Raw genomic sequence first — 26538 nt, 5'->3', positions numbered from 1 at the left:
CTGGTTACCAGACCCTTCCTGGAGAGAGCATCCACTCTGAACCCCGACAGCAGCTCTCGTGTGCCATGGCCTGTCTAGGGGTGACGATGGCTGGGCCCTGTCCGCCCCACGGGGGCTCTCGTGTGCCACGGGCTTTCTGACAGACGACCAGCCTGTCTAGGGGTGACGATGGCTGGGCCCTGTCCGCCCCACGGGGGCTCTCGTGTGCCACGGGCTTTCTGACAGACCAGGCCAGCCCGTCTAGGGGTGACGATGGCTGGGCCCTGTCCGCCCCACGGGGGCTCTCGTGTGCCACGGGCTTTCTGACAGACCAGGCCAGCCTGTCTAGGGGTGACGATGGCTGGGCCCTGTCCGCCCCACGGGGGCTCTCGTGTGCCATGGGCTTTCTGACAGACCGGGCCAGCCCGTCTAGGGGTGACGATGGCTGGGCCCTGTCCGCCCCACGGGGGCTCTCGTGTGCCATGGGCTTTCTGACAGACCGGGCCAGCCCGTCTAGGGGTGACGATGGCTGGGCCCTGTCCGCCCCACGGGGGCTCTCGTGTGCCATGGACTTTCTGACAGACGGGCAGCCCGTCTAGGGGTGACGATGGCTGGGCCCTGTCCGCCCCACAGGGGCTCTCGTGTGCCACGGGCTTTCAGGCTCCTGTTCTCAGAGCAGGGTCATTATTGTGGAATCGAGACACCTAGATCCCCAGTTCCTGGGTGCCGCTGAGAGCCCTTGGGTGGGGGCTGGCAGGCCCAGGTGAGACAAGCCCCGCTGCCTGTGGGGCTGGCAGCTGTTGCTGATGCAGAGTGAGGTGCCTGAGTCCAGTCCTCTGCCCTGGGTGCTCCCGGGGGGCGAGGTTGGGCCCTGCCCCCCTCCCCAGCGCTGGCACCTGCCGGGCATTGAGTGCTGCCGGGGGTGGGGGGTGGGGCGACCGCAGGGGAGAGTCGCAAATCAAAAGGGAGGCGCAGGGGTGCCCCCGTGTCAGTGAGTGGGGGAGGGGGAGGGGCGCCCCAGACTCAGGGGCGGGGAGGGGCAGGGTGCCCCGTGTCAGTGGGCGGGGAGGGGCAGGGGCTGCCTCAGGGGAGGGGAGGGGCAGGGGTGCCCCGTGTCAGTGAGTGGGGAGGGGAGGGCGCCCCAGGCTCAGTGGGCGGGGAGGGCAGGGGCTGCCCCAGACTCAGGGGTAGGGGAGGGCAGGGGCGCCCCGTGTCAGTGGGTGGGGAGGGCAGGGGCGCCCCAGGCTCAGGGGGCGGGGCAGACACTACATTTCCCATCGCCCCCCGCGCCGGGGGCGGGGCCGGGCGGGCGGAAGTGGCAGGAGGACGCAGTAGCGGCGACCCCGGTCCGGAGGCCCCGTCACCCGGTAACTGGCCCCCGCCCGGCGCGTGACAGACCCGCCCCGCCCCCCTGGGCCCCGGTACCTCCTGAGCCCGGGGTGTCACCTCCCCAAGTCCTGCCCCCCGCTCCCTTCCTGCCCCCAACCAGCTCCCTCCTGCCCCCAGCCAGCACTCCCTGGGCCCCCGAGCTCCCCTCCCCTGCCAGCGCTCCCTGCCCCCTCCCTGCCCCAACCACCGCTCCCTGCCCCAACCAGCTCCTCCCCCCCAACCACCGCTCCTGGGCCCCCAACCAGCTCCCCTCCTGCCCCCAACCACTGCTCCTGGGCCCCTGAGCTCCCCTCCCCAGCCAGCGCTCCCTGCCCCCTCCCTGCCCCCCAACCACCGCTCCCTGCCCCCAACCAGCTCCCCTCCCCTGCCCCCAACCACCGCTCCCTGGGCCCCCAACCAGCTCCCTCCCTGCCCCCAACCACTGCTCCCTGGGCCCCCGAGCTCCCCTCCCCAGCCAGCGCGCCCTGCCCCCTCCCTGCCCCCAACCACCGCTCCCTGCCCCCAACCAGCTCCTCCTGCCCCAACCACCGCTCCTGGGCCCCCAACCAGCTCCTTCCCTGCCCCCAACCACTGCTCCCTGGGCCCCGAGCTCCTCCCAGCCAGCGCTCCCTGCCCCTGCTCCCCCCCCCTGCCCCCAAGCAGTGCTCCCTGGGCCCCCCCTCAGTTATCCCTGCCCTCAGTGCCTTCTGCTCCCCAGTTTCCTCAGTTCCCCCTGGGTCCCAGAGCCCCAGCTGCCCATTGTCTCACCTCTCCCCGTGCCCGGCCCCCCTCCATCCCGCCTGGTGGATCGCGGGGGTGTCGGCGCTCAGGGCTGGAGGGTGTGATGGGGAAGAGGGTTTCAGGGTAGCCCCGAGCTGTGCCCCCCTTACTCTGGATTGGGGCGGGGGGAGGTGCTCTGCTCTGTGGGCGCGCTGTGCCTTGGGGTGACGCGGAGGCAGCTGACCCCTGGCTATGCCCCTTTGGCATGTGAGCCGGGAGCGATACCCTGTGCCCATCCGATCCCCTCTGGCCCTGCTCCCCGGGATTCAGGGATCCTTTTCCCTCGGGCCAGGTGCTGAGAGCGCCCCATTGCGGGGGTGTCAGCCTGCCCTGTCCCCAGGCCGTGGGCCAGGAGGGGTGGTGTGAGCAGTGCTGGAGTGGCTGTTAATAAGGCCGCAGGATGGATGAAGCCCTGTAACTCCTGAGAGCTTATTGAATTACAGAGAGATTCCAGTTGTCAGAGCGCTCGACAGAGGGAAGTTATATGGGGTCCCTCCGCAGCAGCGCGGTGCCTCCCTTCCCACAGACAGCTCCAGGCTCCCTCTCCCTCATAAAACATGTGCCCGGCTTCCTGTCCGCCAGGGTCTGGTTTTCACTGTCTCCTGCCAGCCCTTGGTGTATCCTCCATTCTTCACACCCGGCCTGCCTGGCTTCTCTGTACCTGCCCCTCCTGCTGCCTTTGTCCTCACCTGGGGTCAGGGCTCAGCAGCGTGAGCAGACAAGCCCTGGCCTGGACGGTGATGCACTTTGAATGCTGAGCCAGGATGTCTGGGGAAGAGAGCAGAGCCAGCAGCCCCTAGTCTGGGGGGGGAGGCAGAGTGGGGGCAATGCAGGCAGCCCCTGGCGTGGGGGGGGCATGAAGTGAGCGGAGCAGGCAGCCCACAGTATGCAGGGCATGAGGGATGGGCAGTGTAGGCAGCCCCTGACATAGGGTGTGTGAGGGGGCGGTGCAGGCAGCCCCTGACATAGGGAGTAGGGGGCGTGAGGCGGGGGTGGGCAGTGTAGGCGGCCCCCAGTGCGGGGGGGCGGGAGGCGGGGGGGCGGTGAAGCGGGGGGCGGTGCACGCAGCACCTGGTGCGGGGAGCGTGAGGCGGGGCGGTGCAGACAGCCCCGGTGCAGGGGCGTGAGGCGGTGGGGCGGTGCAGGCAGCCCCAGTGCAGGCGGGCGTGAGGTGGGTGGGGCGGTGCAGGCAGCCCCGGTGCAGGGGAGCGTGAGGCGGGGTGGGCGGTGCAGGCCGCTCCCGGTGCAGGGGCGCGGGGGCAGGGGCGTGAGGTGGGGTGGCGGTGCAGCCCCAGTGCAGGGGCGTGAGGCGGGGCGGTGCAGGCAGCCCCCGGTGCAGGGGGAGCGTGAGGTGGGGGTGGGTGGTGCAGCCCCCAGTGCAGGGGGGGCGTGAGGCGGGGGGGCGGTGCAGGCAGCCCCCGGTGCAGGGCATGAGGGATGGGCAGTGTAGGTAGCCCGTGACACAGGGTGTGTGAGGGGGCGGTGCAGGCAGCCCCCGGTGTGGGGGGAGCGTGAGGCGGGGGGGCGGTGCAGGCAGCCCCCGGTGCGGGGGAGCGTGAGGCAGGGGTGGGCGGTGCAGGGGGGGCGTGAGGCGGGGTGGGCGGTGCAGGCAGCCCCGTGGCGGGGGGAGTGAGGCGGTGCAGGCAGCCCTGGTGCGGGGAGCGTGAGGCGGGGTGGGCGGTGCAGGGGCGTGAGGCGGGGCGGTGCAGGCAGCCCCGGTGCAGGGCATGAGGATGGGCAGTGTAGGTAGCCCGTGACACAGAGTGTGTGAGGGGGCGGTGCAGGCAGCCCCCAGTGTGGGGGGAGCGTGAGGCGGGGGGGCGGTGCAGGCAGCCCCCGGTGCGGGGGAGCGTGAGGCGGGGGTGGGCGGTGCGGGGGGGCGTGAGGCGGGGGGGCGGTGCAGGCAGCCGCCAGCCCCTGCTCTGGAACTGGGGCCGGAGCGGTGCCAGCAGCCCGTGTGAAGTGGGCATGGTACAAGGGCTGTCGCTGGCAGGACAGCTGACGGTGCTCGAGCCGCTCACGTGCAGAGCTGGAAGGCTTTGCTGGTGTGTTATGCAGACTCTGCGCCCTGGGGCTGTGGTGGGGATCGCTCACCCTCGAGGAGGGGCCTGGCAGCTGTTCAGCACTGCACGGCACCGCCACCCCCGTGGTGAGGAGGGGGAGCGCAGGCGGCGCAGGTCAGTCAGGCCGAAGGGCATTACCCAGTTGGGAGGTGGCCAAGCCGAGGGTGAGAGGCCTGCACCTGGGATGCTGCCATGGGCTCTTTGATCACAAGCAGACAAGCTCTGCTCCACATCTCCTATGAAGGAAGTGGCGGGGCATGGACTGAGTCCTAACCCCGAGGGACCAGCGTCACCTCCTGCAGCATCTTAGAGCTCGTCCTGGCTGGCGGTGAGACCTGGCAGGGCCCCAGGCGGCAGGCAGGGCGAGCAGCTGGCTGCTGTTGTCCTGTCTGAGTTGTCAGTTGCCAAGTTATACAGATTTTGCTCTTTTAATCTGCTCATTCTTCCAGCACCCAAGCCTGTGCCTGGGACCTCCCAGAACACGTGCTGCCTGGGTCCCTGCCCAAAGCACTTCCAGACTTAGCCTGATGTGCCGTGGGCAGCGAGGGGCGACCGGGTGGAGCAGGCACAGGGTGACAGTCAGAAGGTCTCCCAGCAAAGGCCAGTGGTGTTGGAAGCTAAGCTCCCACTGGCTCTAAGGCAGGGGTGCCTCGTGGTGGCTGTCTAGGTCTTGGTTAATTCCCCCCTCGTCACAGGGGGGAGTTGGGGCCTCCAGTTGTATGCAGCCCTGGGATCTTACTGTTGCTTTCGGACTCCCTCCTCTCCCCTGCTTGTTGTGCTCATGGGGTCCTGTTCTCAGTGAGGTTGCTGGCTCTTTGGGGCTGGGACCAGATCCTCCCCTCTGCATTGCCCCAGCACAGGGGTGATCAGGGCCTTCTGCATGCAGCAAACAGGAATGGAGCATTAGCAGGACTCTGGGTGAGGTGAGGCAGGTGCTTTGGTCCGCAGGATCTAGGAGCCTGGTGCAGGCTGGCGGGGCTGCGTGGAAGCCTTTGTGCGGGGAGGAGGTGAAGGAGGCCTGGAGCTGGGGATGGGGGGAGGGAACAGATCCGAAAAGTGACCCGGTCAGAGATGCAGGCAGGGGCTGTGTGGGGCTTGACCCCGGACCCAAGCGCCAGAAGTCTGAGCTTGGTGCTCAGCGCCGGGGGAGCACAGATTCTAAGGCCAGAGGGACCATAGTGATTGTCTGCTCTGACCCCCTGTGCAGCACAGGCCGGAGAGCTGCCCTGGATTCATTCCTGATGGAACTAGAGCAAAACATCCCATCTTGACTGAAAAATGGCCAGTGATGGAGAACCAACCATGGCCGTGGGTAAGTTGTTCCAATGGTTAGTTACCCTTTGTTACACTGAATGTGTCTAGCTTCAGCTTCCAGCCACTGGATCTCGTTCGACCTTTGTCTGCTGGGTGAGGAGCCCTCTCTGATCAAATTCAAGGTGCCGGGGGACGCCATGGCTGAGGCATTGTGTGCCAGTGAGGAGGAGTTTGGAGGGGAGGTTGTCTTCCTGGTCATGCAGCCTCTCCTTGGGCATCCTCCCTCCAGCCTCTTTCATCATTCCTGGTGCTTTTCTCTGAATTCCCCCATTTGCCAGAACCGGTTGGTACTGAAGGGCCTGGCTGGGTCACAGCATTCAGGATGTGGGGCTTGAGCTGCCTCTGCAGCCTGAAATAACACAGATGCTTTCAGCATCACCCTGTGTATCTCTCGGCTGTCCCAGTGAATGGCTGCGTTGGGCTGTTTTCCCCAGCTGTATTCACTACACTTTTCCAGGCTGAATTCTCCTGTATTTCCAACCTTGCTAGGTTCCTTTGAATTATTTATCTGCGCTTTCCAGTGTTTGCAACACCTCTCTGCTCCAGCTCCTCTGCAAATTTAATTATAATTCATTATTCAAGTCAAATGTTGTGAGTCAGTGTCAAACGATACCCTGGTGGTCAGTTAAATTGTGTCTACTGTGCTTGTCCAAAAGTTCTGGCCAGTAATGCTAGTGAAATAACTCGTGTTCTGGATAAGCCCCGTGGCTGTCACTCGACGTTTGCAGAGTGGCTCTTCGGTTTTTGTTCCATTCTTTCACTAGGGATTGTGGTTGGATTTGCCATACTGTGGGGGCCGGGGTTACTGTTCTTTCTCGGATAGAAAATCAGTACCTCCTTTATGTTTTTCACTCCTCGCCAGAGCTCCATGATTTTTTACCAATATTGTCTGTAGTTCGGTAGGTTAATTAGCTGACTCTTTGATACCCTGCAGTGCCTGGCACCCTGACGAGCTGATTTTATCGAGAGCGATCTTCTGTTTTCTGTTTTCTTTCACAAGCCCTTATTTGGGTGGTTAAAGACATTTAAAAAATCTCAGCCTTTTTTGAGTCCTGCTTAATTTTATCTCCCTCCTTATTTATTACTAGACCTCCTTTCTCTCGCGCTGATCCTGTCCCTGATATATTTGTAAAACCCCTCGTGATCCCCTTGGCCCTTCATGTCATTAACTCATTCTGCTTCTTGTTGCCTTTTCTTTTCCCTGCAGCTTTGAAGGGACAGTATCGACTTACAAATCACAGCCCTGTCTGAAAATGGTTCCCTTCTATTGTTGCAGGTATCTCTTAAGAGCATCGGGGAAAGGCTCGATTGAAATCTCTCTGTTTTCCAGTGAGATTCGTGTGTGCCTTTGACAGCACTCCAGCTTTCACTGTCTTCCCTTTACACTTTATTTCCCCTGCTGTTGGAGTGGATCTTTCACATAGCACCAGGGGACAGAGGTATTTTAAAAGCTCACCAGCTGGCAGGGGTCTCAGGCAGGAATAGGCTGCGGAGCTACTCTCCAGGCACTTTGAGAACTGACTAGCTTGTGCTGTGCTCTGTGTCTGGGGGTTCAGTCTCCCGCCCCATTTCTCCATTGCCAGGGCAGCTTCCTGTATCCTCAGCTCTGCCTCTCCCTGGCAGTGATCTAGGTACATGTACGGCCCCTCCCTTGAGTGTCGGAGCCAGTCCCTTGTGGAGCGGGTCGTGAAGAGTGTGTTCCCTCTGCTTGCCTCTGAGCTGGTCTGGGTCAGGTGAGTGCCAGGAGCTGTGTTCTGGAAGGCAGCCCTGTGGAGAGGTGTTGGACTTTCCCCGGCCATGGCTCTGCCTGCAAAGGGTACTGCTGTTCTCTGGTCCCTAATCCCTTTAGGGTCCTTGACAGGGCGGCAGGGCCGGCTCCTACGTGAGCAGAGGAGCTAGCAGATGGGAGAGTGACAGCCAGACACACCTAACAAACTTCCTCTGCACTTAGGCCAATAACCCCCCAAAGACCGAACAAACAAATGAAACCCCTGCAAGAGTAAAACTAAGACGAAGATCGCAGGCAGCCATCCAGCAGCGGAGTGGGGGCTGTCCAGTGTATTGCACTGAATGCAACATGTACGAGTCGCATGTGGGCATTTGCTGCAAGCAGCTCATGGCCCTCAGAGACCAAGTGCAGGCTCTGGAGACCACAGTGGCTGAAGTGCAGGAGCTAAGGGAGACCGAGAGGTGCAGAGAGGAGACTTTCCGGAAAACAGCAGAGTGGTTCCACCCCCCGTCTGACAGCACTGTGCTGCTGAGGAGGATGAAAGTCTTGGGGAAAGAGAACATCAGGCTGGAGCGGAGGGAAATGATCTCATAGTTGGGACCCTTCTCTCAGGTGATGTCATGGTGCATCTGAAGAAGTGAGGTTTTTTTACCCACAAAAGCTTATGCCCAAATAAATCTGTTAGTCTTTAAGGTGCCACCAGACTCCTTACGTATCCTCTGGCACTGAGGTCCCCAGTTATTAGGAAGGCAATAGTAATGCGAGATTTGATTATTACAAATATAGATAGCTGGCTTTGTGATGACTAGGAGAACCGCGTGGTGACTTGCCTGCTGGGTGTGACCACTTGAAGCATCTAGACAGGAGCTGGTGGTCATGGTACATATAGATACCAGTGATCTAGAGAAAAGCAGGTGAGAGGTCCTGGAGGCCAAATGTAGGCTGTTCGGTAAGAGCTCGAAGTCCCGCACCTCCATGGTAGCATTCTCTGAAATGCTTTCAGTTCCATGCTCCGGGCAGGCAGAACAGCAGGGTCTCAGTGCGTGGATAAGATGGTTTTGGGAGGAGGGATCTAGATTTATTAGGAATGGGGGAATATTTTGGGAAAGGAGGATACCCTAGTAAAGAGGAGACCATAGAAGTTGATAAAATACAGGTAGGAACTGAAGAGAAACAGTCAAATGAAAGAGAGTCCCAGTCAGTTCCATCACATGAAGGCAGACAACCAAATAGTGGCAAATTTTGTAAGTACTTGTGTTCAAATGCTAGAAGTCTAAATACTGAGATGGGTGAACTTGAGTGCCTGGTAGTACACGAGGATATTGCTATAATAGGCATCACAGAAACTTGGTGGAATAATGATAATTGATGGGACACTGTAATACTAGAGTACGAAATACGTAGGCATGACAGAGTAGGTCAGGCGGCTGAGCTAGTGGCACTCACTGGATGTGAAAGAAAACGTAGTCAAAGATAGTAAAAATGTTGAATGGATGAAACTGTACCATAGAATCTCTCTGGATAGAAATTCCGTTCTTGAGTAGTCTGAGTGTAGCAGTAGGAATATGCTGCCCACCACCTGACCAGGGTGGTGACAGTGACTGTGAAATGCTCAGCGAGATTAGAGAAGCGACAAACAGAAAACCCAGTAGTAAGAGTGGATTTCAGCTACCGTATTGACTGGGTACATATCACTTCAGCCCAGGATGCAGAGAGAAAATTTCTAGACACCATTAATGACTGCTTCTCGGAGCAGCTTGTCTTGGTTCCTCCAAAGGGAGAGAGAGTTCTTGATTTAGTCCTCTGTGGAGCACAGGATCTGGTCCATGATGTGAATAGAGCTGAACCGCTTGGTAATAGCATCACAGATCCACAGGGCTGGTGCTCTGACCCCAGCTTTGGAACAGCCTCTCGGAAGACCCCCTAAGGGTCTCGCTTTTCTCCAGGGTAAGCCACACGGCTTCACCACCTCCTTAAGTTGAACCTCCGGTCCTTCAGCACCTGTGCTTCACACTGAGCTCCGGCCAGTGAGTGCAACTGAGGCAGACCCCAAGGGAGACGTGTGAGGGCTTAGGGAGCCAGGCAGCTCCTCCGCCAGCGGCTGCAGGGACACTCAGCCAGCGCGGCCCACAGGTGGGTTGATTAGTTGGCTGCACACGGCACAGGAAGTCCTTGGTTAGCCCAGAGAAAAGGAAGTGACAGCCTAGTCCATCCTGCTCAGCACAGAGCCCAACCCCTGGCCCTCTGACCTCTCTTTGTCCCAGTTCAGGTGCCCTGACTGCTTCCCACAGTCACCACTTAACTCCCACCTCACCCCCAGGCCTTTGTTCCCCAGCCGGGCAAACACGGCTTGGCCTTCTGCTGAGAGTTGGGGCCATCCATGGTGGCTGGTCGCTAGGGATCAAAGTCCCAGTGATTGGGGTTGCCATTGTCTTCTCACAAACTCCCTGGATATGGGGCCCAAGCCCCAGACAGCTGGGAGCCATCCACACCTGAGTCTCTGAGCCGCTGCAGACAGCAAACAGCCCTTTCTACCTTGGGGTAACCCTTCAGCACATAGGGGAAACTGAGGCACAGATAAGCTTCAGAAAAAGACTTGAAAAACTTTCCACTGTCATAAATAGTGACCATAATGTAGTTAAATTTCATATCCTTTAAGGTTGGAAAATACTAAAGAAACCCACCACAGAAGCATTTAGCTTCAAAAAGGGGGAACTATACAAAAATGTGGAAGCTAGTTAAATGGAGATTAACAGTCACAAGAGGGAAATGCCTGCAAGCTGCATGGAAACAGAATCCTAGAATACCAGGGTTGGAAAGGATCTCGGGAGGTGTCTAGTCCAACCCCCTGCTCAAAGCAGGACCAATTCCCAGGCAGATTTTTGCCCCAGATCTCTAAGTGGCCCCCTCAAGGATTGAACTCACAACCCTGGGTTTAGCAGCCAATGCTAAATGACTTAAAAACGCCACAATAGAGGAAATGTATAACCCACAGAATACCGCCCCGGCTAAACAATGGAATAAAAGAGGTGGTTGGATGCAAAAAGGCTCCTTTAAAAATTGGAACTCAGATCCCAGTGAGGAAACTAGAAAGGAGCATAAGCTCTGGCAAGGGCAGTGTACAAGTGTAATGAGGCAGGCCAAGAAAGACTTTGAAAAGCAACTAGCCAAAGACACACAAACTAACAGCAAAATGTTTTGAAGTACATCTGAGGCAGGAAGCTGCCAACGCGACAGTGGGGGCCACTGGCCAATGGAGGTGCTAGAGGAGCAGTCCAGACAGGCAAGGCTGCTGTGGAGAAGCTAAATGAATTCTTTGCTTTGGTCTTCGCCGCACAGGGTGTGAGGGAGATTCACACACCTGAACCCGTCTTTTCAGCACAGATCTGAGGAATTGTCCCAAATGGAGGGGTCAGTAGAGAAGGTCTTGGAAGAAACTGTTTAATTTACCAGTAATAAGTCTCTAAGACCAGGTGTTAGCCACCCAAGAGTTCTGAAGGAGCTCAAATGAAACCGCAGAGCTAGTCACTGGAGTACATAACCTGTTGCTTAACTCAGCCCCCAGGTGACTGGAGGGTAGCTAATGTAACACTGATCTTTACAAAGGGCCCCAGAGGTGATCCTAGCAATTTACAAGCTGGTAAGCCTGACTTCTGTGCCGGGGCAATTGGTTGAAACTAAAGAACAAAATTACCCCCCACACACGAGCACAATATGTTGGGGAAGAGTCAACATAGCTTTTGTGAGGGGAAATCCTGCCTCACCAATCTACTAGAATTCTTTGAGGGGCTCAAGAAGCATGCGGAGAAAGGCGATCCCGTGGATATAGTGCACTTGGACTTTCAGAAAGCCTTTGGCAGGATCCCACACCAAAGACTCCTAAGCACACTCTGCGGTTCTGGGATAGAAGGGAAGGTTCTCTCATGGATCAGTAACTGGTTAAAAGACAGGAAAGTGGTCAGTTTTCAGAATGAAGAGCGGTAAATAGTGGTGTCCCCCAGGGGTCTGTGCCCAGACCAGAGCTGTTCAACATACTCATAAATGATCTGGCAAAGGCAATGAACAGTCAGGGGGCAAAATTTGCAGACAATACAAAACTACTCAAGATAGTTAAATCCAAAGCTGACTGTGAAGAGTTACAAAGGGATCTCCCAAAACTGGGTGACTGGGCAACAAAATGGCAGTTGAAATTCGAATTGATAAGTGCCAAGTAATGCACATTGGAAAACATCATCCCAACTATACATACAACATGATGGGGTCTAAGTTAGCTGTTACCTCCCAAGAAAAACATCTTGGAGACATCATGGATAGTTCTGCGAAAACATCCACTCAGTGTGCCGCAGCACTCAGAAAAGCTAACAGAATGGTAGGAACCATTAGGAAAAGGACAGACAATAAGACTGAGAATTTCATAATGCCTCTTTATAAATCCATGGGACGCCCACACCTTGAATATTGCGTGTGATTCTGGTTGCCCCGTCTCAAAAAAGATAAATCAGAACTGGAAAAGGCGCAGAGAGAGGCAACAAAGATGATCAGGGGGATGGAACAACTTCCATACTAGGAGAGATTAAAAAGCCTGGGACTGTTCTGCTTGGAAAAGAGATGTTGGGGGGCTGGGGGGTTATGATAGAGGTCTAAAATCATGACTGGTGTGGAGAAAGTGACTAGGGAAGTGTTATTTACCCCTTCACATATCAGACAAACCAGGGGTCACCCAATGAAACTAATAGGCAGGAGGTTTACAATGGAAATACTTCACACAGTGCACAGTCAGCCTGTGTTACTGGTTGCCAGGGGATGTTGTGAAAGCCAAAAGTATAAGTGGGTTCAAAAAAAGAATTAGGTAAGTTTCTGGAGGACAGGTCCATCAACAGCTATTAGCCAAGATAGTCAGGGATTTCACCTCATGTTCTGGGTGTCCTTAAGCCTCTGACTGCCAGAAACAGACTAGCCAATGGGATGGCTCACTCGGTAATCGCCCTGTTCTGTTCATTCCCTCTGAAGCACCTGGCCCTGGCCGTTGTCAGAAGACAGGACACTGAGCTAGGTGGACCATTGCTCTGGCCTGGCCTGGCCATTTGTACTGAATGGCTGTGTGACTGGTGCCTGATGCGCCTGCGAGGGTGTGTTTAGTCTGGCCTGGTGCAGATCATGACACTTGGATTTGTGTGTCTGTCGTGGTGGCAGCGGATGCTTCTGGGGTGCTTGGGGTGTGGCAGACCCTGAGCAGTGCTTGGGGCGCCTGCCTTCCCTAGACAGTACCTGCTCCGGCCCCAGTATTTGCAGTCCTCCTTCCCTGTGCTTGTGAAACAGTGCACTTCCCAGGCCAGATGGTCCATGAACATATTCAGTCTGCTGTCCCACCCCCAGTGCCCAGTTAGCAACCTGTCTGCTGGTGCTAGCGCAGTTAGAGATCCCCTGGCTTTGGGAAGCAGATGGGAGTGTGTGTGTGTGTGTGTACACACTCTGGGATGTGTCTGGGCGGACCCCTGCCAGCACCAGTGCGGTAGGTGGCTCTGGCTGGCTGGGAATGAGTGCCCAGATGGGTCTGAAGCATCTGAGGAACTCTAAAGAAATCTAGGTCCAAAGGGCTGTGTGCTCCCGAGGAATGGGACGTGCAGGTGACTGACACACTCCCCATGACAGCCCCTTGTCTGCTAGGGTTCGGGGCCAGTTCTCAGCTCTGCAATTGCGGGCGGCGTGGGGCTCTGCTGCAGGTGTGAGCGCTGTTGGGATGAGCCAGGAGATGGGATGAGCTCTGCAGTCCAAAGGGGTTCGTAATCTGGGCTGGCTAGAGTCCCCTTGTCCCTGCAGTGTGAGAAGAGCCCAGTCTGCAGCAAGCTGTGAAGAGTGACATTGTGTGCGTGGAAGTGCTGCACTGACACATTGTGCGGTCCTACAAGGGCACTTCCCAGCTCCCTGAGCGCTGCCGCCAGCCTGCAGCAGCCCATGAATCCTGGAGGGGAGGCTGGGCAGGCATGTCCCAGTCACGGGGGAAGGAGATAGGGCAGGTGCGTTCTGACGCCAGGTTCGGCTGGCTCACTGCTGCAGCCCAGCCACCACGGGTGCACCAGTCTGGGGGGAGAACGGCACATGCCTCCCCGCTCCTGCCCAAGGTGTTGCTGCTTCATTTTGTTGTCAAGGCTTTAAGGTTAACTATTCTATTGATGGAACTATGGATCGAGTGGAACTAGAAACCTCGAAGGCTAAAAATACAGCTCCCTGCCAGGAAATGAGGCCGCCTGCTGGGAGCGTGGCACTTTCACTTCTTCCAGGAACTGGCACACTGAGTGTGGGTCCAGCAACCTGGGATCCATGCCCTGTGATGCCCCGCACGCTACCTAGCGTCATTTCTCTCCTGCTGCGCCTCCAGTAGGAAGGAGTGCATGTTCCTGTTGCATCAGAGGGCATGGCAGCCCAGGTCCTGCTCCACCGGGGCTGGCATAGGCGGCCTCACGACTGCTCCACGCAGCGCCAGGTGGCAGGGTGGTGAACCTAGCCTAGCCCTCGCTGTAGGTCGGGGTGGGGCAGGATACAAGGCCCCTTGCTGCTGGGATGGTGAGGTGAAAAGGGCCCATGTTAACAGGTTGGGGTTGTTGCAGGCTATCGCTGGCTTCCTGGTATTGTAACCAGCGTGTTACAGCTTTACAATCTCTTACTGAAGAGACAGAACAAGAAGGCAGAACTGTTAACGCATCTGACATTGAAAGAATCAGTCAGGCTTTGATGTCATGATATTCCTTGTTCCCTTTCGCTGCAGAGTCTTATCTCCTAGATAGTATTCGCTGCTCTTCTGGGGGAATGGGACAACAGCTGAGCAGCTGCTGGTGCTGGAATCCAGTCCCCACTTGTCTAAGAGGAAGACACAAAGAGGAGAGAAAACAATAGCTGAGATGGAGAGGGCAGCCTCGTTTCTGGGGCTGACTCCCTTCCGCCCTTGCGGCTGGTAGACACAGTGCGGTCCCTCACACTGACACCTGGCCCAGGCTGTTTCGGGCAAAGGACGCGGGGCGGGGTGACAGCCAAGGCTCCTGTGCCGGGTGCTGGTCAGAATGTAGCTGGTGCTGTTGGAAGGGGGGTGGCATTGGTTCCCTCTCTGGCAGGGATGCCGAAGGTGGTGTCTGGTGGCCACAGGGCCCCAGGAGATGGTGGTAAAGCTTGCTCCTTCCAGTCCACGTCTCCTCGCCCGTGTGAGCAGCGTCCTGGGCAGGGGCAGCCTTGTCCATTGACATTAACCAGGTGAAACCCAGTTTGATTATAAATGTTCCTCCCACATCTGGAATTTTCCCGCTTGTTGTCATGGCAGCCCATGCCCTACCCAGAGCCCTGCAACCCCCTGGCCTGGTTCTTTTAACCGAACCAGCCCAGTCTGTCCCAGGCTTGGCGCTGTCTTTTGCTGATTTGATGACTCATTTCCAGGGGCGGTTCTAGCTTTTTTGCTGCCCCAAGCATGGCAGACAGGCTGCCTTCGTCGGCTTGCCTGCAGGAGGTCCACTGGTCCCTGCCGCTGGATTGCCGCCAAATCCGCGGGACCGGCAGACCTCCCGCAGGCATGCCGCTGAAGGCTGCCTGACTGCTGCCCTCGCAGGGACTGGCAGGGCGCCCCCCATAACTTGCCGCCCCAGGCACGGGCTTGCTGCGCTTGTGCCTGGAGCCGCTGCTGCTCATTTCACACAATAGGCGGAGCTGGACTTTTGCTAAAGGCCAGGCTCTGCACAACAGGCCTTCGCTGGTGCCACCTCTGGCTCTGTGACTGGGCTTTGGCTGCTGCGGGGCCAATCTACCTTCCTTGGCCCTAGGTGGTGGTCCTGGATCATCTAGTCTGGCTGGCTGGAGCACACTAGCAAGGCATGTCCCTGCAGAAATGTTCAGCTCTGGTCTCAGCCCCTGCCTGGTGCTTGGCTGGGGGGCAGAGCCAGAGCCTGCAGAGCGAGTCCATGGGGGTGCTGCCCTCGGAGGCTGGAGCCCCACAGCTCTGCTGCGCACCTGCCCCTGGCGTTTCTGTGCACGGCTTCTTCGGGCTCCTCTGGGTGGCAGCTTGCTCAGCAGGTGTGGGAGCCTCCATGCGGCGTGCTGGGCACCGACGGTGCAAAGGGGGTGAGCTGTGAGGTTACCTGCTCAGTGCAGTGTGAATGAGACGGAGCCAAGGGCCATTGCCCTGCCCCTGGAGCGTGAAATGGGTTGGTGGTGACGCGTGGCCGGGCCGTGCGGTGGAGTGTGTAATGGGCTGGGGGTATGAGCTGCGTTACCCTGTGAAATAAACCTCTGCAGACTGCAGCATGTTCCCTGCATGGGCAAGCTCTGGGGTCTCCATTGGCCACCTGGAGCAGCCCTGAAACGAGTAGCCCTGCTCCTGGCATACGTTGCACCGGAGATTGATGCCAAAGCTGTGGTGTGGTCCACCTGCCCCCGGCTGCCGGTGTGTGACCCATGCTTGCTGGGCGGGGAGGAGAGTGCTTTGTGGCCGGCCTGCCTTGGCTCGGCTGGTAACTCTCCGTGTGCCCGTATGCAGGTGGACATGTGGCTGACTCTAGTGCTGGTGGAGTGCGAGACTGTGCCCAAATGGAGAGGTGGGGGGAGGCTCCTCCCAGCACCAGGCACTTGCTAATTGATCCCATCTGGCTGGGAGGGGAAGGCAAGCTGAATGGGAATCAGCTCTTCTGCGAATAGGGCGGTTCTCCTGGGAGGGGACTGGGACTGCGAGTAGCTGCTCCAGCCGAGTGCCGCTGCTGATGGGGGCATGGGGGAGGCTCTGGGCCTGTCCTAGCAGCTCCCCTCTGCGTCCCAGCTCTCAGGAAGGGTGGCTGTGTGCAGCACTGGGTCTAGAGAGAGCGGATGGGCTCAGACAGTGACCTGGAGCTGGAAGCTGAGTCGCCTGAGCCTAGCCAGCTGCCGGGACTGGCCCCACCGCATGCAGCTGAGGGCCCTGCTGGACTGGGGGGAAGGCTGGTCCAGAGGATGCTGGCGCTGGAGTGTGTGGCAGCAGCAAGGAGGGAGCTGATGTCGGTGGCCCGGGTGGGGTGTGGGGTCCCCAGGGCGGAATCTCCAAGCAGCTGACTGCCCCAGAGGAGAGCTGCAGCTAGGTGCAGTGGCTTTCGTTCTCCTCGTGGGGGAGCCCTTCTGGCCCGCAGGGAGTTTCTCAAGGCCGGTTGGGGACCAACGCTTTTCCCACTAGATAGAGAGACTCTGGCGCTGAAGCTGCTGGGCTGGCGCGGAGAAGCCCTGGCGGAGAGGTGGCTGTGGGTGTCCTGCTGAAAGCGAGCTCGGAGCCGGCAGGAGTTCTTTGCTGGGCCTTGACTTCTTTGCCCTTGTTTCTTGCTGAGCGTGTCTCGTTCCTGGGCAGGGCAGCCAAGGCTGTGCTAGCCTGGCTGCCTGTGGCAGATCTGGCGCTGCACCCTTGGGTGAGGAGCAGAGCGGGGATAGGGAGCCCTGCCCCATTGCCCTGGCAGTGATGGGGCAGGGTGTGCCGGGGGGGGGGGTCCTAGCTTTCCCCAGAGCTAACAGAGCTTCACGATCCCTCGGAGGAGCTGCTGCTGTTTGAGCTGGACCATTCATGTTGCTCATTGACATGCTGTAGATTGGCCTGTGCCACAGTGAAGGTTTCCTGCTTAACCGTATCCCTGTCCGCTTTGGGCAGGGGCGTTTTTCAGATACCCCCCTAGTGAAATGAGTGGCCAATGCTGTCAGGTCTCATGCCGCTGGTTCTGCAGGCCTCGGTGTGCAGCTGTGCACTGCTCTGCGTGGGGCGGGCAGACGGGTCCAGTGAGAGTACCCAGGAAATACACTGTTCGTCCCCTGTAAGCGCTGCAGAGTGAAAACTCACTGCCTTAGAAAGCCCCCGGGGCCCCTGGCGAGGCCCAGCACTGCCTCCTCCCCTGAGATGCCCTTCAGGAAGGAAAGAAAACGGATCCTGCCTTGGTGCTGGAAAATGACCAACCCAGGCTGCGGGCGGCTTCTAGGCTGTGTTCTCTTCATGCAGTCAATATAAGGAAAGGGACCATTCTGCCAGTGGAATGACATGGGCTGCATGTGTATCTCTGGCTAGACAAAGGGGCCGGCTTCTAGTCCTCTGCTTCAGGCCCGTCCTGCATGGGCCGGCTGCCTTCATTCTGTGCAGCGCTAAAGTGGGACTGGAGCGTAGCTAGCTGCTGTCTGGTCCCCTGGCGATGCCTCGTGGTCTCTGCTCGCCGACAGGGTCTCTGGCTGCTGCAGGGATGGTGGAATGTGGGCCCACTGCCCAAACCCCCGGAGAGCCGGCACTAACGGCCCCCTTGCTGGCCCTCCTGGATGAAAGTTCAAACGGAGTGGGTGGAGGCCAGAGACGGAGCTCCCTTCCCTTCCTCCAGCTCAGCGCTGGGCACGGCAGGTCACATGGGCTTCCACCCACAGGGCTAGGCCCCGGTACCTTTCAGGAGCACGCCAGTCGCAGGGCCATGTGCAGAGTCGTTTGGTGGTCACTGCGCTGCGTGGGGATGCAGATCCCTCTGGGCATGGCACAAGGGGAGCCTCGGCATGGGCGGGGGAGGGCAAGACTGTGCCGGGGGCTGGGCTGGCCACTGGCGTGAGCAAAGGGGGCTGGGTGTTTGTGTCTCCATCTCCTGGGGCCTGGAGTGCCGGCAGGTTGGGGAGAGCCATGAGAGACTCCTCTATCACACAGGCTGCACGGGAGCTGCCTGCAAGTGCTGCTTTCCCCAGGCGGCCGGCCGGCCGTCCATCCATCCATCAGCAGGATGGAATGAGATTTGGCGGAACAGGCAGCCCTGCAGCTGGGACACTTTCTAACCGACAATTGGGCCGTGGCTGAGGCCTGACCACAAAGTGCACCCGGGGTTTGGCCTGCTGTGGGTGTGCGCCTGCCTTCCCGGCACTGCCAGCCGAGGAGTGCAGCCGAGCTGTCCTTCCCCTCCAGCCCGGGGCGCTGGCGCCCTGCGTTCTGCTCTGTTCTCGCTGTGGAGCCGTGAGAGGTGAGCAGAGGACAGTCTGTGCTGCATGTAAAGTGGGACGGGGACCCCGCCAGGAGCCCTTGGGTGCTGTCCCCTATCCGGCACCGGAGCCTGGCAGGAGCTGCCCCGGGGCCCTACCCGGAGCCGACAGCCGCACACGCCTGCCCCTTGTCAGCCAGCCCCCGGCGCCTGCTGTTGGTTCTGGAGGGATCCATTTTCAGTTGGGGCGGGAGGCAGGGGAAGGAGCCTAATGCACCGGAGATGCCTCGGAAATGAGAACCTTGGATGGATTCCTGGCCCTATTGATCCGCCGGCAGTTTCTGCATCCTGACGTTCATAATCTCGGGCGGCTCTGAGGTTCCAGATTAATGGGCCCGGGAGCTGTCCATCCGTCACTTCACATTAATTACTGGAGAGGTGTTTTTCCAGTGATTTACCTGACAGCGGCCTGTGATGAATACCCCTAAACAGAGTGGGCAGTGATTAATCACAAGGCCACGCCCCTCCCCCACGCTCCCTTCCCCCGAACCACAGGACAGACCCCTGAGCCATCCGTCTCCATAAACACTGCCTGATGCATATTGATAGGGGGCTGGGGCCTGGCAGATAGCAAGGTGCTTCTTCGTGCCAAAGATTATGAAAAATAAATCTCTGCCAGGAAGGTGCGGCGGGCGAGCAGGGCCCCGCCACCTTGCATGGCCAAGCAGCAGGCAGCGTGGGCTAGTGGTTGCAGCACAGGACAGGGAGTCGGGACTCCTGGGTTTGCTCCCAGCTCTGCCACAGCATCACTCTGTGACCTTGGGTCGGTTGCGTGTGGCTGCCTCAGTTTTCCCCATCAGTACAATGGGGTAGTGACCGTTCCTGGCCGGGAAATGGCTCCTCTGCAGCACTCTGTGCTCCTCACATGGGATCGCCATGTGTGGCTATTGCTGTGTCACGGCTGCTTACCAGAGAATGTGCCAGCTTGGCAGGGGAGGGCTGTGTGCCCTTGGCGTGCGCACGCCAACCCTGTGTGTGCCCCAGAGCTCGGCGCCTGCCTGGCTAAGGGGCAGGGCAGAGACTGAGCGTGTCTGGGTGCTGCCTCTGCAGATGGCAGAGAGCAGGGAAGGTGCTGCCAGAGAGGGGCTTGTAGGCGCAGATGTTCAGGAGGGAATTGATTCTTGGGCTGATGAATGTAGCTTCATTACAGCCCAGCTAATTGCTCACTGACCCCTCTAATGGATGCCTCTGGAGGCCAGGGATTGGCTGTGGAAGGGGGCGGGGTGCACTGCTGGAGGCTCCTGAGAGGAAAAGTTGCAGTAAAGTGTTCCCTGCCCCTAAGCTAAGGCAACCCCAGGCTGTGCTGGTGAGAGCTCCGTGCGCTCGCTGCAGAGCCAGTGGCAGGGCAGCCCCAGGCTCCGTCCCTCTGGCTCTGTGTGGGGAGCGGAGGGGCTGGGGGCGCTCCCTCTGTGATTCTACTTCCCCTTGTCTCCCAGGAGCAGGTTCACTCCCTCTGCCTGACGGTTACCCTGGCGCGGTGCACTCCCCACCTGCTGCCTCCGAGCCAGGTGTGAAGCCCAGTGTCTGTCACCCCTGAGCATCCCCATTACACGGCTGCTCCTTCGCTGAGCCGCCCCGCGCTCGGCCCCGGGGAGCTGGTGGCACTGAGGTCCTCTGGCTAAGCGTGTGTTCCCAGAGGAGCGTTTCTTTGTATCCGCTGTTCAGTTCCACTGAATCTCTTGTTCTTGAAAGGCAAATCTTGGTGCCTGAGCTCCCTGCTCCGCGCCAGGCTTCATCCGCATCTGTCTCTTCCTGCCTCTTACTCCTCTCCTGTCTCAACTCAACGGCCTCCGTCTTTCCTCTCTTCCACACTCGAGCCTCTTCCCAGGCCTCCCGTAACGACACGGGGTGGTAAATGGTGTTTAGGGTGGGGGTGAGAGAGAGAGATTTGCTAGCTGAGGTAGATGGCAGATGGGCGTTGCACACAGGACAGCCTGACTGGCCTGCACTTGTTACGGCACCAAATGCCCTCGAAAGGTCAGTAAAACGGAGCGAACGTGTAACCCAGGCAAGAGGCTAATCCTCAGTGAGGAACGGCGCCAGGCCAGGCCAGCACATACAAACCCCGAATAATGAGCTATTAGACTGCGCTTCCGCAAGCGCACGTTCAAATGTCCCGGGGGTGTTTGGCTCTGCGAGACCATCTGTGGGGCCATGTTAGCAGCAGAGCTGATGTCTGCAGGAGACTCTCCGGGTAGATGGTGTCAGTAGGACAGCTGTGTCCTTAGCTGGTCCTGCCGTGACCAGTGACTAAAAGCCAGCCGCCTCCTACTCGGCAGAGCTGCCCCGAGGCAGGGGGTCGTCTCTGCTGATTGGGGATTGGGGCTGTCTCGCCTTAATGACATTAATAATGGTTTCCTGCCTTTTGCTCCTTAGCCCAGCCAACCTCTCCCTCCTTGGCCTGCGCCCCAGTGCTGGGACCTGGCTGTGCTCGCTGAAGGCAGTGGGGCTGCACAGGCGTTGGGGGACAGAGGCAGAGCGTCTGTCACTGGGGCCAAGGCACGAGAAGGCGATTTGGCTCCAGACGGGGCAGTGGGGCTGGCAGGTCGGAAACCACCCTCGTATCGGTCGAACACGTGCCATGGAGCTGCTGAACCATGGGGAGCCCAGCACACCGTTCTGCTGCTGCTGTCTGGGCATGGCTGCGTCCCCGGCCCCTCGCTGGAGAGCTCACTGCTGATTGTCTCAGTACTGACGGTGTCTCGAGCCTCTGTTTGCCAGGAGCTGGGAATGGGCCACAGGGGATGGATCACTTGATGATTCCCTGTTCTGTTCATTCCCTCCGGGGCACCTGGCACTGGCCACTGTTGGAAAACAGGATCCTGGGCTAGGTGGGCTTTTGGTCTGACCCGGTGTGGCCGTTTTTATGTTCTATGATTGGCTTTGGGTGGCTCTGCAAACGCAGGCCCATAACCCAGCTGGCATGGGCAGTGTGGAGCCCCGGGCGCCGTTCTCCTGCCGCTGTCCAGGCGCGGCTGCGTGCCCGGCCCCTCGTGAGCCTGTTCTGCAGGCAGGTGAGCTTCCCGGCAGAGCTCAGTACTGATTGGCTTTGGGTGGCTCTGCAAACGCAGGCCTGTACCCAGTAGGATGGGCAGTGAGGAAGGCAAGCTTGTGCTGCTTAAAACCCTCCAGGAAAGTCGTGGGTGCTGAGCAGCGGGGCCTGTGGGCCTGAGCCCCTCGTGTTGGCTGTCACAGGGAGCTGCAGGTGGTGGTGGTACCGAGTCGGGAGCTGGGCTGGGAAGGGCTCTCGGGGGTGCTGGCCCCATCTTGGCGCAGTGTCGTGTTCCCTGTGGGACAGTATGTTGTAGCTGGTCTGTGCTTACGGGGGGGGCGCTAGCGTATTAACTAGCCTTGCTCGGGGCACCCCAGTCCTTCCTTTCCTGAGGTCAGAGTCACCTTAGCACTGGGGGGAGTGTCTGGCCCTGTGCGCTGTGTCCCCCCTATGGACACTGGCCTGGGAACCGTGCTGGGTGATCCAGGGCTTCCAGGGCTCAGGCCATTTGTTCGCTTTATAACTCCGGGGCCTGGGAGGGGAGGGATGGTTTGTCGGAGGCCCTGGAGCCCTGGGGGAGACCTGGCTTGTGGGGTTGCAGCACCGCTCACTCCAATTCAGCCTGGCCACCCCTGTGGGGAGGGGAGGGCAGCAGGGCCCAGCCCGTGGGACAGGAGCGAGTGTGGGGTCCCCAGGGCCCCTTTTGTCTCCATGGTGATGGGTTGGAAGGGAGGGGGCCTTAGTTTTGGATTTTGTCCCAGGCCCCCAACTGCCTGCCCAGCCCGGGGGTCCCGTCGGCCCGGCCCGAGGGTCCTGCTGCCGTGGCAGTGAATCGATGCTCTCTCTCCCTTGCAGGCGGAGGTGGCCCCATGCAGCAGGAGGGGGAGAAGAGCCGGGCCCGGCCCAGGAAGCCTGACATGGCCCTGTACGTGCCCAAAGCACGACGGGAGATGGCAGCCCCAGGAGTGGGGAGCCGGAGGGAGGAGGAAAACGGCCGCGTGCTGCAGAAGGAAGGCGCCAAAGGCCACGGCGAGAGGCAGAGCCCCAGCGCTGGAGCCCGCAAGCACGTGGCCAGAGAGGGGAGGAGGTCAGAGGGGAAAACAAGGAAGCGCGTACCCCTGGGGGACAGCAAACAGGGCAGTGCTCCAGGGCGGCCCGAAGGAGCCTCTGCCGAGGGCTGGGATCAGCGTCGCACACTCCACCAAACCCATCTGGCCCCAGAGGAGCAGCCGTGTGGGCGGCTGGAAACAAACCTCCACAGTGAACAGCTCAGCCCTCAGGAGCCCTGCCTGGGTCAGGCTCCTGCTCGGCCAGGGGGTAGTGAGGAGCAGGTGCCCAGCAAGCCAGGGCTCAGGGAGCTAAGCCGCAGGTGCTGGGATTCAAGGACAGGTACTGGAACTTGTTCCCATCTGTCGGTGGAAACATCTAGTCCCCTGCTTGTGCTACCACGTGGAGGGGAAGAGCACGCTCAGGAGCAGAGGCCTGGGGGCCCACGGGCCCGGCGAGGCACTTCCCGTCAACCTAGGAATGAGAGCAGTGATGAAACATCAGAGCAGGCAGGGGGGAGACCAGGTAGCACATCTGAATGTGTAGACAAGAGCATTCCAGCTCCGAGCGGGGAGAGCACAGGCAGCGCGTGCGAGCTCAGAGGGGAGGGTGCCGCAGATCCGAGTGGGGAGAGCGCAGGCAGCGCGTGCGAGCTCAGAGGGGAGGGCGCCGCAGAGCCGAGGGGGGAGAGCACAGGCAGCGCGTGCGAGCTCAGAGGGGAGGGTGCCGCAGATCCGAGCGGGGAGAGCACTGGAACTGCGTGCGAGCACAGAGGGGAGGGCGCTGCAGATCTGAGTGGGGAGAGCGCAGGAACCGCGTGCGAGCTCAGAGGGGAGGGTGCCGCAGATCCGAGGGGGGAGAGCGCAGGAACCGCGTGCGAGCTCAGAGGGGAGGGTGCCGCAGATCCGAGGGGGGAGAGCACAGGAACCGCGTGCGAGCTCAGAGGGGAGGGTGCCGCAGATCCGAGGGGGGAGAGCACAGGCAGCGTGTGCGAGCTCAGAGGGGAAGGTGCCGCAGATCCGAGCGGGGAGAGCGCAGGAACCGCGTGCGAGCTCAGAGGGGAGGGTGCCGCAGATCAGAGCCGGGAGAGCACAGGAACCGCGTGCGAGCTCAGAGGGGAGGGTGCCGCAGATCCGAGCGGGGAGAGCGCAGGAAGCGCGTGCGAGCTCAGAGAGGAGGGTGCCGCAGATCCGAGCGGGGAGAGCGCAGGAACCGCGTGCGAGCTCAGAGGGGAGGGTGCCGCAGATCAGAGCCGGGAGAGCACAGGAACCGCGTGCGAGCTCAGAGGGGAGGGTGCCGCAGATCCGAGCGGGGAGAGCACAGGAACCGCGTGCGAGCTCAGAGGGGAGGGTGCCACAGATCCGAGCGGGGAGAGCACTGGAATCGCATGTGAGCTCAGAGGGGAGGGTGCCGCAGATCAGAGTGGGGAGAGCGCAGGAAGCGCGTGCGAGCTCAGAGGGGAGGGTGCCACAGATGAGAACGCAGGAAGCGCATGCAAGCTTACAGGGGAGGGTGCCGCAGATGAAAGCGGGGTGAGCGCAGGCAGCGCGGGCAAGCTTGCGGGGGAGGATGCCACAGATCCGAGCGGGGAGAGCACAGGAAGTGTGTGCGACCTCAGAGAGGAGGGTGCTGCAGATGAGAGTGGGGCGAGTGCAGGCAGCGCGTGCGAGCTCAGAGGGGAGGGTGCCGCAGATGAGAATGCAGGGAGCGCGTGCAAGCTTACAGGGGCGGGTGCCGCAGATCTGAGTGGGGAGAGTGCAGGAAGCGCATGCATGCTTACAGGGGAGGGTGCCACAGATCCGAGTGGGGGGAGCGCGTGCAAGCTTACAGGGGCGGGTGCCGCAGATGAGAGCACAGGCAGCGTGTACGAGCTCAGAGGGGAGGGTGCCGCAGATGAGAGCGCAGGAAGCGCGTGCATGCTTACAGGGGAGAGTGCCGCAGATGAGAGCAGGGCGAGCGCAGGCAGCCCGTGCAAGCTTACGGGGGAGGGTGCCGCAGATCCGAGTCGGGAGAGCGCAGGGAGCGCGTGCAAGTTTACGGGGGAGGGTGCCGCAGATCCCAGTGGGGGGAGCGCGTGCAAGCTTACGGGGGAGGGTGCTGCAGATCCAAGTGGGGAGCGTGCAAGTTTCCGGGGGAGGGTGCCGCAGATCCCAGTGGGGGGAGCGCGTGCAAGCTTACGGGGGCGGCTGCCGCAGATCCCAGTGGGGGGAGCGCGTGCAAGCTTACGGGGGAGGGTGCTGCAGATCCAAGTGGGGGGAGCGCGTGCAAGCTTACGGGGGAGGGTGCCGCAGATCCCAGTGGGGGGAGCGCGTGCAAGCTTACGGGGGCGGCTGCCGCAGATCCCAGTGGGGGGAGCGCGTGCAAGCTTACGGGGGAGGGTGCTGCAGATCCAAGTGGGGGGAGAGCGTGCAAGCTTACGGGGGCGGCTGCCGCAGATCCGCCGTGCAGGAGGGCAGGGAGCGCTGCTGCCGCTTTAGCGGGAGGCCTGCGTGAGCATGCCGGCGTGAGAGTGCGCAGCACATCCCATAGGACAGACTCTGGTACCGGGGCCCTGCCGGAGCGTGTGGCTGAGGCCAGAGGCAGCGCAGCGCAGCGTGGGACGGAGATGCCCTGCGGCTCGGGTGCCCCCTGTGCACTTGGAGGTTCTGGGAGCACTGAGCGCAGCCGGTCTCTGGAGATCCCAGGCAGCCGCTCGGCCGGGAGCTTGGCTGAGGAGGTGGACTGTCCAGGTGGGATGGCGAGGCCATCGCATGGCTTGCGAGCGGATGGAGAGCCGGGGACGGAGGACGGTGGTGTGACCGAAGGCGGCACGTCGGAAGCGCCTGAGCAGCCAAGTGCCGGAGCTCCGAGCGACAGCAGTGCTGCGGCAGAGGGGAGCTGGGACTCGCTCTTTAACGCCGATGGAGACTGCCTGGACCAACGTCTGCTGCAAGAGGTATGTTCCCTCAGCTGCCCTCGCTGCTAGTGCTTGGACGTACGGGGTGGGGAGCAGCTGCTGCTGGGCCCGGTCAGACAGGATGTGCAGTGGGACGCCTTGCTGCAGGAACGGTCTGTACCTCAGCCGGGGCCCCAGGTCTGAAGTGATACCATAGACCGTGCTGTGAGCCCTGTTCCCTGCAGCCCCTTGCGCCCAGGTGGCCACGTCCTAGTGCGTGGTGGTGAAACTGAACGACAGGTAGGAGTCACCCCGATGGATCAGCCCTTGCTTAGGCAGCGCGTAGCTGGCCTGCGGAACGTGCGGCTGCTGGCTGTCACTGCCGGCACGAGTGGCTGAGGGATCAGGAAAGGTTCAGTGTTTTCATGGCAGAGGAGAACATCCAGAGATACAGGGGAAAATAGAAGGGCCCAAACCTGTCTGATGCCGGGCCAGAGCCAGAGGCTGGAGAGAGACTTCTGGTGGCTGGGTTCTGTTGTGGTCGCCCCACCTGCCTCTGCAGTGTCTGGGCCTGGTCACTGGGAGGCGGGCCCGACTGGCAGTCCTGGGGGATCCTGAGTGTGGGGGGACGCGAGGGGAATGCGTTTCATTTATAGCACTTAAAGCGTGCCAGGCAAAGGTGCGTGAATGCCATATGCTGTGACTGTGCCCTCGTGAAACAGACTTGTAATAAAGAAATAGGCTGAGACATATGGCTTTCCATCGAACGAGCAACGTGAAGTTTCAGGGAAACGACAGCGTCTTAATCAGTTGTGGTTCATTACCATACCTTCCTGTAAGCACGGGGCTAAATGTACTACAATGAGCTGCTTAGCACTAGGAAGCCGTTTTCCTGTTGGCTGAGGAGGAAAGTGCAGCTTTCGCTGTGAAGCTGGAAATCCATTATTACATTTTAAAGCGATACTTTGAAACTAGTAATCTGCAGAATGACATTAACATCCCTAAAGTAACAAACAGCCCTAATCTTGTTCAAATGAATGTCCACCCTGGTTCGCAAGCACTGTCTGAGCTGTGTGGCGGCGGGCTCATTCTAGTGTCTGTGAAGAGCTGGAATTAACTAAACAGCTTCATTACCAAGGGGTTAGCTAATAAACCCTCCAAACCATGGGATAACTTCCGCTGTTACAGCTCTGCAGAGAGCGTCTGCAGGAAGCAGCTTCAGATTTAACACAGTTTAATTCATGCGCGTACCTGTGCAGAAGTAAAACCCCTCTCAGAACTGCAGCGCCTGGCAGGCCAGCCCCAGCCCTTAGGGAGGCACTTGTGACTCCTCCCGAAGAGGTGGGCTAAATTCAGGGGGATGGGAACGGGGATGCAAGCTATATGTCTGGGGTCAGTGGAAT

General features: G+C 59.8%; 1 protein-coding gene across 1 annotated transcript in view; it reads left to right on the top strand.

Moving 5' to 3' along the window:
- The first annotated feature begins 1267 nt into the window (after positions 1–1267).
- The window catches only part of R3HCC1L (R3H domain and coiled-coil containing 1 like), a 44640-nt gene continuing 19369 nt past the window's right edge, over positions 1268–26538 (top strand). Inside the window, exons 1-5 of the mRNA XM_039547539.1 lie at positions 1268–1346; positions 5398–5502; positions 22069–22842; positions 22957–24369; positions 24600–25195. Of these exons, the coding sequence (XP_039403473.1) occupies positions 5469–5502; positions 22069–22842; positions 22957–24369; positions 24600–25195 (2817 nt within the window). The 5' untranslated portion in view covers positions 1268–1346; positions 5398–5468. The remainder of the gene's footprint in view (positions 1347–5397; positions 5503–22068; positions 22843–22956; positions 24370–24599; positions 25196–26538) is intronic.

This window comes from Mauremys reevesii, linkage group 7 (genome assembly GCF_016161935.1).
Source record: "Mauremys reevesii isolate NIE-2019 linkage group 7, ASM1616193v1, whole genome shotgun sequence".
NCBI lineage: Eukaryota > Metazoa > Chordata > Testudines > Geoemydidae > Mauremys > Mauremys reevesii.
Note: the sequence above shows the minus strand (reverse complement) of the source record. Positions and strands in the feature narration are given on the sequence as shown.